Genomic DNA, 12,494 nt, shown 5'->3' with positions numbered 1-12,494 from the left:
TCATATACCCAGCTGCAACATGCATGTGTCTCTGCAAACTTGCATTGGTTTTACAGACGCTGGGTGTGCGCCAGTTAACTTTTGCCCACAGAGCTCGAGCTCTTCAGTGTCTCCTATATTTGGCCGACAGGGAAACTATAGAATCTCTCTTCAAAAAACCCATGCAAGAAGTGAAGTAAGTAGAAATTTTTAAATTGTATTAATAGGAAACAGATGGGTTCTTTGGAAATGTAACATTTAAATCCCTTAGTTTGTAAGAGTTCATTAGAATGCTATGCCTTGAGTGCCCTTGACCTTTTGGCAAAGGGGATGTAGGCCTCTGAGAACATCTTGTTTCCCTAGTTTTTTGAGGCATTTAGGAACTGAATGTTTTCTTGATCTTGCTCATATTGATTTATTTCTAATATTATATTCAGTGAATATATTTAGAAGCCTAAAAAATAGACATTTAAAAACAAACAGGCTTAATAATTGCCCTCTGGTGACTTTTATCTTAAATGTAAATGTGGCCTGTAAGAATGATTCCCATAAATGCCTCTGTTTTCCAGATCTTATTTGAAATGTATAACTTTTCTGGCATCATTTGAGACTTTGAATATCCCCATCACATATGAATTATTTTGCAACAGTCCTAAAGAAGGAATGATTAAGGGTCTATGGAAAAACCACAGCCATGAATCCATGGTATGTACATGGAATTGTCTGAGGGTGGGGTCCCCATCTTCTCAGATACCTTTGTTTTCACTCAAATGCCTAAAACCAGAGAAACTCTTCATTCTTGAACAAATTTGCTGCTCTGAGACTGTTTCTACTTTCCTATCCTGACAGGTGACAGGCAACTTGTAGGATCCCCTTACCTCTGCCCCTTAAAGCCTAGGGCCTAATCTCCACCCACAAAAGGACACTTTTGTAATCCCTTCCCAAGGCCTGTGTGTCCTCATCCTGATGGGTAGGGACAGAGAGTGTCCCTATGTCAGGAGGGACGTCACTTCTCTCCTTCCTCATTGCCTGTGGGAATTTAGTCTCCGAGGCAGTTGGAGCCTAGGGCGTGAGGGTTATGAGGCCAACAGGCAAACTGATCTTGGATAGAAGAAAGACAGGGAAGCCCCAAGATGCTCTTTGAATCCATGACAGCAAGAAAGAAAGAGAATAATCTTAATCTTTTTTACTTTCATTAGAGAGATGGGAGGGCTTCACTGAAATTAGGCAATAGACACATCTAGATTATAAACGTTTTGTGTGTGGCCACCCTACCTTTTCCAAAGTTGCTTTGATTTCCTGGTATCTTGAAGCAGTATGGGTTTTTGTTGTTTGTTTGTTTTTGAAGCAGAATGATTTTTTTTTTAATGTCTCTTCTGCTTTAGGCAGTAAGATTGGTGACTGAACTTTGTTTGGAGTACAAAATCTATGACCTGCAGCTTTGGAATGGACTCTTGCAGAAGCTTCTTGGCTTCAATATGGTGAGACTCAGTGCCCTAGACTGCAGTGTGTTAAAGCTTCTCATAGCATCTCTTAAGCATTCTGCACTGATGCTTGTTATCGAACAGATGTATGCTGCAAACATTGACTTGTTGGGTTCGTGCCAAACTTAACTTGGTGTTAGGCCAGAGGAAGTGCTAACTCAAAACTGACATAAATTTCGCTGGAAAGAAATGGAAGCTTCCCTGCCCTTTTTTGATATTTGTGATTTAGGAAGTGAATTTCTTTGGTGCTCGTGGTGGATACATTTTACTGATACCTCTTTTGAAAATTTAAGAATCTGATATTTCATGTTGAAGCTTTCCATTTTAGTGATATTCAGAACTGTATTTTATTGTTTTCACAGATCCCTTATCTAAGGAAAGTTTTAACCGCCATTTCTAGTATCCATTCGTTATGGCAGGTATGTAGTTTTCTAAAATAAATTTTGTAGAACTTAATCTTTATACTTGACGGCCTGTGGCTGCTGGGTGCACTGGGTGACGTCACCGGCTCAAGTGAAGAATGGACCTGATGTCTGGGCTGTGCATTCACAGTGCAGAGCCTGCTTGGGATATATATTCTCTCTCTCTCTCACTCTCACTCTCTCTCTCTCTCTCTCTCACTCTCGCTCTCTCCCTCCCTCCCTCCCTCCCTCCCTCCCTCCCTCCCTCCCTCCCCTGCTCACATGCTCTCTCTGCATGTGTCTCTCTCTCAAAATAAATAAACTTAAAAAAAAAAAATGTTTAAAGGAATGGACCTGGGGCGCCTGGGTGGCTCAATCAGTTAAGCCTCTCACTTCAGCTCATGATCTGCACTCTGTGAGTTCGAGCCCCACGTCGGGTTCTGTGCTGACAGCTCAGAGCCTGGAGCCTGCTTCAGATTCTGTGTCTCTTTCTCTCTCTGCCCCTCCGCCTCTCATGCTCTCTCTCTCTCTCTCGCTCTTTCTCTCTCTCTTTCTTCCTGTCTCTCTCAAAAATAAATTAACATGAAAAAAATTTAAAAAAAGAACAGACCTGATGTCCTGTTAAAATGGTGCCAGGGGGCGCTGTGTGGCTCAGTTGCTTAAACATCTGACTCTTGATTTCAGCTCAGGTCATGATCATGTGGTTCGTGAGTTCAAGCCCCTCATCAGGCTCTGCACTGACAGAGCCTGCTTGGGATTCTCTCTCTCTCTCTCTCTCTCTCTCTCTCTCTCTCTCTCTGCCCTTCTGCTGCCTCCCCCTCCCCCACAAATACATAGACATTTAAAAAACAAAATGGTGCTGGGACCCAGAATATTTAGTTCAGAGGTCACTTGAGGACATCACTTGCCCGTGTTCTCCAGGCTTCCTGAGCTGCATCTTCATTTATGCTCTCAAAACACTGGTTCTGCTGTAACACCTGCCATGGTATAATTTGTTTTAAGCATATATTCCTGCCCCTCTTGAACTTAGAAGATCTTTAAATCAGACACAATGACTTAGTCATATTTTCTAAATTTCACAAGTTGTATACCACATAATTGTTATAATATGTAATGTAGAAATATATCATCTATTCGTAGCTTAATAAATTAGAACAACATTGAAACATGCTGAGTAAAACTTGAAAATTCTCCTTTACCATTTCCCTTCAAAATTATCTCCCCAGAAGTAACTACTGTTTCTAGTTTCTTATGTTTTCTTCTAGAACTTTCCTAGTAGCATATAAGTGTGGGGGGAGGGATATATATATATATTTTTGTACATGTACATGCAATCACATTCTAGATAAAGTGTTTTTTCCATATAACATTGGTGTTTTGGAGATAGTTCCATAGAGCTCAGAGACCCACCTTTCTTTTTTTTTTTAATTTTTTAAAATTATTATTTACTTATTTTGGGGAGAGCACAAGGTGGGGAGGGGCAGAGAGAAAGGGAGAGAGGATCTGAAGCAGCCTGTGCACTTGACAGGCTGAGAGCAGTGAGCCCGACGGGGGATCGAACTCATGAACCGTGAGATCATGACCTGAGCTGAAGTCAGAAGCTCAACCAACTGAGCCACCCAGGTGCCCCCCTACCTTTATTTTCTCAATTGAGATGTAATTCCCATGTAAAACTTACCTTTTATTTGTTTTTTAATATTTATTTTGAGAGAGAACAAGTGTGTGAGCATAAGCAGGGTAAGGGCAGAGAGAGGGGGAAAGAGAGAATCTCAAGAGTCTCCATGCTGTCAGCACAGAGCCTGATACAGGGCTCGATCCCACGAACTGAGGTCATGACCTGAACAGAAATCAAGAGTCAAATGCTTAATCAGCTGAGCCACCCAGGGGCCCCTAAAATGTACCCTTTTAAAGTGTACAGCTAAGGGGACCCTGGCTGGCTCAGTCAGAAGACCATGTGACTCTTGATCTCAGGGTTGTGAGTTCCAGCCCCACGTTCGGGGTAGAGATTACTTAAAAAAAAAAAAAAAAAAAAAAAAAAAAAAACAAAAAAAAAAAAAAAAAAAAAACCTTTCCCAAAAAAGTGAATAAAGTGTATAATTAAGTGGTTTTTAGTATATTCACAATGTTATGCAACCATCACCACTATCTAATTCTAGAATATTTTCTTCACCCCGGAAGTATGCCCCATATCCATTAACAGTCACTCACTATTCCTCCCTCTCCCACCCCTGGAAGTGTCTGTGCTGGACATGTCATATCAACAGAATCCTGCACCACGTGGCCTTCTGTTCTTTTATTTGGTGTCATGTTTTCGGTTCATCTGCATGGGAGTGGGTGTCAGGGCCTCATTCCTTTTTACTGCTGACTCATGTGCACTGTGTGGACACACCTGCATTTTATTTGTCTGTTCATCAGTTGAAGGGTATTTGGGTTATTATGAATAATGGTGCCCCGTGAACATTTGTGTACAAGTTTTTATGTGGATGTGTGTTTTTCTCTCAAACATATGCTTAGGAGTGGAATTGTTGGATCTTATGAAACCTCTACATTTAGTCTTTTTGGTATCTCATGACTTTAAACTCTTTTTTTTGTATGTGTTTGTTTATTTTTGAGAGAGAGAGAGAGAGAGACAGAGTGCGAGCAGAGGAGTGGCAGAGAGAGAGGGAGACACAGAATCCAAAGTAGGCTCCAGGCTCTGAGCTGTCAACACAGAGCCTGAGACAGGGCCCATGAACTGCAAGATCATGACCTGAGCCAAAGGTGGACGCTTAACCAACTGAGCCACTCAGGTGCCCCATGACTTTGAACTCTTAATTATTCTCCATAATGTGAAGTAAAATATATCCTGAGTCATTTAACCCCTCTCCTATGAGTGGAAACGTATGTTGTTGCCTTATTCCTTTTTGAAATCCTTTCTCTTGTCTGGTTGCCCCTTTCCTGTGGCTCTCACACAGCTTGTGGCACACAACAGTGTTTTGTTTTCTGACACTTTTTTCCCCACACAAAACCATAACGAATCAGCCAAGATTGTGTAATAAGATCCTGAACTATACACTTATGAAGAGAATTATCCAAGGACCCCTGGCTGGCTTAATCAGTAGAGCATGTGACTCTTGATCTCAGGATCATGAGATCAAGTTTGATCCCCACACTGGGTACAGAGTTTACTTTAAAAAAGAGAGAGAAGGAAAGAATATTATCCTAAAATCTAACCATCTTGAATGAGGAGATACCAATTTACGTTTTTGGTCTTAGGATCCAGAACATATGCTCTAAGTATATAATTCTGTGACCGCAAAACCGAGAGAGACTGTGGCTCAAATCCTATAACATGCTTGTTTCCCCAGGTTCCCTACTTCAGCAAAGCTTGGCAGCGTGTGGTTCAGATACCCCTACTTTCAGGTATTTTTCTCTCCCCTGAAACATTGACAGTAGCGTTTTATAGCTCTGTGTGTGTGTGTGTGTGTGTGTGTGTGTGTGTGTGTGTGTGTACACACATTATTGTTTCTTTTCAGCATCTTGTCCTCTGAGCCCCAGTCAGTTATCAGATTGTCGAGAGAGTCTCATCGCTATTCTAGAGTAAGTAAAATAATTGTTTTCCTACCCCCTCAAAATCATATGTGTTGTTTATGAAATTTCTTTTTAATAAACCTCTTTAAATGAGTAACTCATTTTTCTTGAGAAGTTAAACATACCACTTGTTTTTAAAATAAAATATCTCTCTTATTTTCACAATGTCTGCTTTCCACATGCAGTGCAACTCGTAAACTGATACTCAATAAGCATTCCCTAAAATTAGTTTTAATGTACATAAGGAGTATTTTTATCACTACCTGAAATCATGAAGTGTTGTCTCACAGATTTTGAGTCTTCTGAGAATGTCTTTAAGCATGTGTGGGCCTCAGGCATGATCATAGCGGCAGTCAGTGCTCTGTGTTCCAGTGGGTGGGATATTTTGTTCCACGAAGAAGACTCCAGTTACTCATTACTAAGTGAATGTGATGCACCGGCACTGTAATGTTTAAAATCATTGAAAGCACAATCAGGTAACAGTTGTGGAAAGCTGGAAGACTCAACATAATATCGTGAATCTGACAAATTACTAATAAATTCATGTGCTCTCTTGAAGATGCCCAGTTTCAGATGATCTCGACATGATTGCGGTTGCCAGGCAGTATGTCCAGTTAGAGCTTCCGGCTTTTGCACTAGCCTGTCTGATGCTCATGCCTCACTCGGAAAAAAGACATCAGCAAATTAAGGTATCTCGCAAATTATTCCTCTGGGCCTGCCAGAGAAACAGAAAATCTCCCACTGCTTGTGCCCCCACAAAAGGGGTGGTGTTTTCTTTTTACCAGACTTGCAAGGCAGGAGTTCATCAGCCTGAGGGGTGTGGGAGGTTTGTATGCAGGTTTAGCAGGAGGTGAGCCTAAAAGATAGATCAAGGTCCATCCAAGGGATGCCTTAAGAGGGGTTTGGACCTTGTTCTTTATCAGTGGGGAACTGTCAGGTTTCCTGGAAGAGTAAAGTAAAATGTTCAGGCACCGTTTTGGAGGGAACAATCCTTGGGCTTGGTGGGGGAGAGAGGAGGCAGGAGCGGAAGTGTGGGAGGCTGTTGCACTTGCCTGGACCAGCCTGTGAATGGGCAGGGAAGGCTCGAGGGGATATGTGCTGTAAGTGGGGTGGTGGCAGTGAGAATGAGCCAGATAGAGCAGCTTCACTTAGTGATTGGATGTGGGAGATAAGAGAGGGAATTGTCAGGTTTGTGTGTGGGTGTCTGACAAAGGGACGGACCCATGAACATTCTGAGGACAGAACTTTTAAAACGAACTCATTCCCTTTACAATACAGAACAAATAGAACAAAGCACTTGGGAATGTTTTGCAGTATTTCCCCAAAGTTAGTTTAGCCAGTAGATAGAGATCTATATAAATGAACATGCATATTTTTTATCCGTCATTTGGTCTGTTCACTCCATTTTCTCACAGCCATCTGTGCTTGCCTTGGACTTTGGGGACTTTTTGACTATTCATAAACTCATCCATTAATGCTTTTCAAAATTTTAGTATTTAAATAGAGTCCTTTCAGCACTTAGAATGACAAAATGCTTGTTAAACAGCCCTTGTTGTCACAATAGGTATTTGTAAAATGTCTTGTTCCTTAATTTTTTGTTATATGATAGAGTTGTGTTTTTTTCCTATAATAGAAATGGTTAAAGATATTCCAAATTTAAAAATGAAAACCTTTTAGATTTGACAGAAATTAGTAATAATACTTTTCCACTGTGTTTGATTTTTTTTCCTCTAGAATTTTCTGGGCTCGTGCAATCCTCAGATCATTTTACAGCAATTAGAAGAGCATATGAATACTGGCCAATTGGCAGGATTTTCACATCAAGTAAGAGGCGATTTCATCTCCTTTTTGCCATGAAAAATTTTATATTAGAAGGTAATAATTTTCCCTAAATCAAAAGTAGGCTGCATACTACTATCTCTGCCTATTTGGTAATATATAAAATTATTTTGCCTTTATTAAAACCTTAATAAATTTTTAAAAGGTAGAGACCTCATCTGTCTTATTTGCTGCTGTGCTCACTGAAAAATCTGTAGCCTTAAATGCTTGTTGTTGTAAGCAGATCTTCCTCCTAAAAAGTCCCAAAGTGCTTCAGAGCAATTACTTGTTATTGGTTTAATCTGTTACTGAAATGGGCCAAAACAGATCCCCTTCCCCACCCCCTTAAAAAAAGAGACTTAGTCACAACACAGTGCTAATTTAACTTCTGATAGTAAGGAATTTGGGGGTATTGAGTAAGAACTTGGAATTGCACACATTTTTAATTTAATGATACCTATCATTCTATAGATTAGAAACCTGATTCTGAATAATATCATAAGTAAGAAGGAGTTTGGGATTTTGGCAAAGACAAAATACTTTCAAGTGTTGAAATTGCATATGATGAATTCCAACAACATCACTGAGCTGGTAAACTATTTGGCAAATGAGTTAAGGTAAGTTAATTAACAAACAAAAACAACTTACTGTAGAGTTTCCTTAAAATTTATCTTTATTTTGGAGGAAAATATCAAATAATTGTACAACTATTTGGTTGTAATGAAAGGCTCTGAATATTAAGCTATAGCATTACCACATATGCCCAGAGGTTAGTTGTCTTGTAACTGAGTCCCTTAGAACATGAACTTGGAATCAGACAATCAAGAAACTTTCCAAACCCCCAAAATAGGTATCTCACAGTCCTGCTCTAAAACTTGAGTTACAACTTTATTCCTTAGACATTTTCTCAGAGAATTACTGGCTTTTATGTGACCTAATTTTTGCTAAGCTTGATTGTCTAATTTTCTGGCAGCCAGAAGTTTGGAAATAAGCTTTCTGGGATAGGATTGGGAATGGATTTGGAACGTGAAAAGGAGAAGAGAGAAATGGCTGACACTAAGGAAGGGAAACCCTGTCAGGATAGAAGTCTTTCCTGGTCCCTACATTTAGTCTAACTGTGCTGGCCACTTGGGACATATCTCTCTCTCATTACCAAGCCATGGATTTCTTTCTGTTTGCTTACCACTTGTGATCCAACCATAGCTACACACACATATATAGGCTACACATAATTCAAGTATGCAATTTGATAAATTTGGACATACATGTACCCGTGAAGCCATCGCCACAGTCAAGATAGCAAACATATTTATCATGCCCGAGGATTTCCTCCTGATGCTCTTTTTCTTTCTGATTCCATAGTTTAGATGAAGCTTCAGTGTTTATAACTGAATATTCAAAGCATTGTGGGAAGCCTGTACCACCAGATGCCGCTCCCTGTGAAATTCTGAAGGTAAAGCTGGCCCACCGTTACTCAGGTTCTGACGTGACACCATTTATATCTCTAGGGTCTTGATATTGACCCAACTTGTTCTTGTGTCCTGGAGATAAATGTATTTTTATGTGTTAACTATGTATATTTTTATATTTTGCTTTTTGTTTGAGGGGCTCTTAGCCCAGAAATCAAGAGGCCCTGGTTCTACTCTCTGCAGCAGTGTGGTCTCCAGCCATTCACTGACCCTGTGCAGGCTTTAGTTTTCACACCTGGACTTCATGGTCTACCTGTGCAGGCTTTATTTTCACATCTGGACTGCGTGGTCTCCTGGGTGCTTTCCAGCATTATGATTTCTCATAAAGTCTTATTTTTCATATCAAAGCAAGTGAAAAACTAAATTTCAAAAAGTACTGATTAATTTTATCCTTGGGCATTAATTTCTTTAATTCTCATTTTTAATTACCAAAGACATATGTATTTTCACCATAGAAAAAACAAATTTGCAAGAGCCAAAAAACAAACACAAAAAACCTTAATCTCTTGAAATCTCACTACCCAGAAATAGGTTTACTGTTTAACATTTTAGTATACGTCCTTCCAAATGTTTTCATATATAAAATATGCATGTAAATCACTCTTACTCCTATTCTGAACTTAAATATAAGATAAGGGGCTCCTGGGTGGCTCAGTCGGTTGAGCGTCTGACTTTGGCTCAGGTCATGATCTCACAGTTCGTGGGTTAGAGCCCTGCATTGGGCTCTGTGCTGACAGCTCAGAGCCTGGAGCCTGGTTTGGGTTCTGTGTCTCCCTCCCTCCCTCTCTCTGCCCCTCCCCTGCTCAAGCTCTGTCTCTCTTTCAAAAATAAATAAACATTTAAAAAAAATAATTATATATATATATATATATGATAAAATTTTTTACTTTTTTTTTTTTTTTTTTTTTTTTTGAGAGAGAGAGAGCGCACGAGTGGGGGCAAAGGAGAGAGAGAGAATCCCAAGCAGACTCCATGCTCAGCACAGAGCCAGATGTGGGGCTTGATCCTACAACCCTGGAATAATGAGCTGAGTTGGACGCTCAACTGACTGAGCCACCCAGGTGCCCCTAAATATTTTATTTTTGAGTAATCTCCATACCCAGAGTAGGGCTTGAACTCATAACCCTGAGACCAAGAGTCACATGCTCCACCAACTGAACCAGCCAGGTGCCCCTAAAATTTTTTAATCATGTTTAAGTAATTGTGGGTTTTTTCCCCTCCTTTGGTCCAGATCAGGCATGTTAGAATAAGCCTGCGTTTTGTTAACTTTCATTAATAACTTCCCTTGGTCACTTCCAATCTGTTGTGATCAATGGCATAGGTTACCTTTTTAAATTTTTTTTCTTTTTTTCAAAAAAAAGTTTTTTAATGTTTATTTATTTGGGGGGGGTGGTGCAGAGAGAGAGAGGGAGACACAGAATCTGAAGCAGGCTCCAGACTGTGAGCTCTCAGCCCAGAGTCCAACGCAGGGCTTAAACTCACAAACTGTAAGATCGTGACCTGAGCCAAAGTCAGACGCTTAACCAACTCAGTCACCCGGGTGCCCCTAGGTTACCTTTTTTTAAAAGGGAGATTATTGATTTAGGAGGCAAATCTTTGGCCCTTAAAATATATCTGTTTTTTTCTAGTCCAGCTGTCTAAATGCCAAATAACTTTATGTGTAGGTGTTTAGCAATACAGTTAAGTCTTAAATTTTATAGTTTATCTGTTTTCTATTGAAAAAACTAAATGGCATTAATAAAAATGCTTCTGTGTTTCTTCCCATTTAGATGTTTCTTAGTGGATCATAGCAGATCAACCTCTTTTAAGAAGAACAAAGGGGACTTTGGAGTCTACTATTAACTAATCATATTTATTAGGGTTTTAAAGTTGTGCCGTCAATGTGTTATAACTTGTCAAATGTTGACCAACAAATAACAACTGAGGCGCTTCGTAGTAGTTTATTATCTTGTAAAGAACTCATGTCTTGAGTTAATCAATCTTCTTTACCAGTTACTTGTATAACGTATAGAGACCATCAGTCTTTTGCACCCCACAGGAAGGAAACTAAATGCACAAGTATTTTGCTCCGGCCACAAGACAAACAACTACTTATATCCTATTTCTTCATATACAAATAAGAATAAGAATAATGCCACTCTTTCTAATGAATTCTAGTTAAATGTGTATCTAAGTTTTGCTGCAGAGTGTATCAGGCCAGCCAGAAAAACAGAAACCACTCTAGGTATTTCAGGCAAAGAAGGATGGGTCGGCAGGAATTGGTTACAAAGGTGTTAGAAGGACTGAAAAGGAAAGGGGAGAGCGAGGGGCCGCTGGAGAGGCGGAAGGGGAAAGGGCTGTCAGCTGAAGCAAGGAGGTGGCTGCTGCGCCTCCCACTTCACGGCCGCGGCCTCCAGTGGCCCTCGGTCACCCTCAGCGATGGCTGCCGCTTCCAGGCTACCACCGAAGGAGGAAAGAAACAACTCTTTTTTCTTTGTCCAACCTTCTAATTCTCCTGCCAGTGCCAAGAATGACAGAACCAAACCGGAACCCATCTGGCCAGGTGTCTGGGAAAGCCGGCTGTAGGCTGTCAGCGCCGGCAGTGCAGAGGCCGGCCTGCGGGGGCAGTGTGGAGCTGAAAGCCAGCAGCCGCCACCCAGCGTGCAGAAAAGGTCATCACAACTCTTATTCTGCCTCTGTAGTCTTTTTCTATTTGTGTGTATAAATTGAATTTCATAAATCAGAAGGAGTTTGCCTTTGTTTTTCCAGTTGAGAACAACCTTATTTCTGGGGCGCCTGGGTTGCTCAGTCGGTTAAGCATCCGACTTCGACTCAGGTATGAAATCATGACCAGTCGTGGGTTTGAGCCCCATGTTGGGCTCTGTGCTGACACCTCTGAGCCTGTTTTGGATTCTGTGTCTCCCTCTCTCTCTGTCCCTCCCCTGCTTGCTCACTCTCTCTCTCTTTCTCTCTCAAAAATAAACACTAAAAATTTTTTAATGAAAAGAAAAAAAAATTTTCTATACATTATAGTCAAGGTATCATAGATTAAAAACTTGGGTTTTGGGGTACAAATAGTCTAGATTTGAATCCTGGCTCTGTCACATACTAGCTGTGTGATACTGGACAAGTTACAGAACTTCTCAAAGCCTTAGTTCCCTTATTTGTAAAACCTCCTAAGGAGGTGTAAATGGGCCTCTACTTACTCTATTCTGGACATTTAGACCACACCAGTATTTTTCATAAAACTTCTTCCATATTTGGAGTTATTTCCTTAAGATACATTCCCAGGAACAGATTGACCGCATCAAAGGGAATGAAGAAGATCTTAAAAGCTCTAAATGTACGTTGCCAACCTGCATGCGTTTCAAAAGTTTTTGTTTTCTTTCCAAGATTTTATTTAAATTCAACTTAGTTAACATATGGTGTAGTATTGGTTTCAGGAGTAGAATTTAGTGATTCATCACTTACATATAACACCCAGTGCTCATCCCAACAAGTGCCCTCCTTAATACCCTTCACCTGTTTAGCCCACCCCCCCACCCACCTCCCCTCAAAAGATCTTTTTCACAAACTCCTGTCCCTACCAGCAAGAGGCATGTCTGCTTTACTTCTTCCCAACATGGACCAATCTGACTTTAAAAACTTTTGGCTAATATGATAGGTGAAAATAATATCTCACTACTTACATCTGTATTTCTTTGATATTCATGTAATTGAACCTTAAGAAAACCCTCTGGCTGCGTCCGAAAGCGGAACCTGGAATGGCCTTGAGCATAAATGTGCAGGGAATG

General features: G+C 40.5%; 1 protein-coding gene across 7 annotated transcripts in view; it reads left to right on the top strand.

The window, feature by feature from the left end:
- KNTC1 (kinetochore associated 1) overlaps positions 1-11,438 on the top strand; it is a 73,524-nt gene extending 62,086 nt beyond the window's left edge. For 4 of the 7 annotated variants that reach the window (XM_042961680.1, XM_042961682.1, XM_042961677.1 and 1 more), the window contains 11 exons: positions 57-175; positions 549-684; positions 1,365-1,460; positions 1,826-1,882; positions 5,212-5,266; positions 5,380-5,443; positions 5,994-6,123; positions 7,169-7,258; positions 7,724-7,869; positions 8,615-8,705; positions 10,491-11,437. In XM_042961680.1, the coding sequence (XP_042817614.1) occupies positions 57-175; positions 549-684; positions 1,365-1,460; positions 1,826-1,882; positions 5,212-5,266; positions 5,380-5,443; positions 5,994-6,123; positions 7,169-7,258; positions 7,724-7,869; positions 8,615-8,705; positions 10,491-10,511 (1,005 nt within the window). In that variant the 3' untranslated portion in view covers positions 10,512-11,437. Of the gene's footprint in view, positions 1-56; positions 176-548; positions 685-1,364; positions 1,461-1,825; positions 1,883-5,211; positions 5,267-5,379; positions 5,444-5,993; positions 6,124-7,168; positions 7,259-7,723; positions 7,870-8,614; positions 8,706-10,490 lie in introns of those variants that run through there. The other 3 variants (XM_042961683.1, XM_042961679.1, XM_042961681.1) reach the window with 3 other exon arrangements.
- The last annotated feature ends 1,056 nt before the right edge of the window (positions 11,439-12,494 follow it).

Source organism: Panthera tigris, chromosome D3, assembly GCF_018350195.1.
Source record: "Panthera tigris isolate Pti1 chromosome D3, P.tigris_Pti1_mat1.1, whole genome shotgun sequence".
NCBI lineage: Eukaryota > Metazoa > Chordata > Mammalia > Carnivora > Felidae > Panthera > Panthera tigris.
This window is presented reverse-complemented; position numbering and strand designations above follow the sequence as displayed.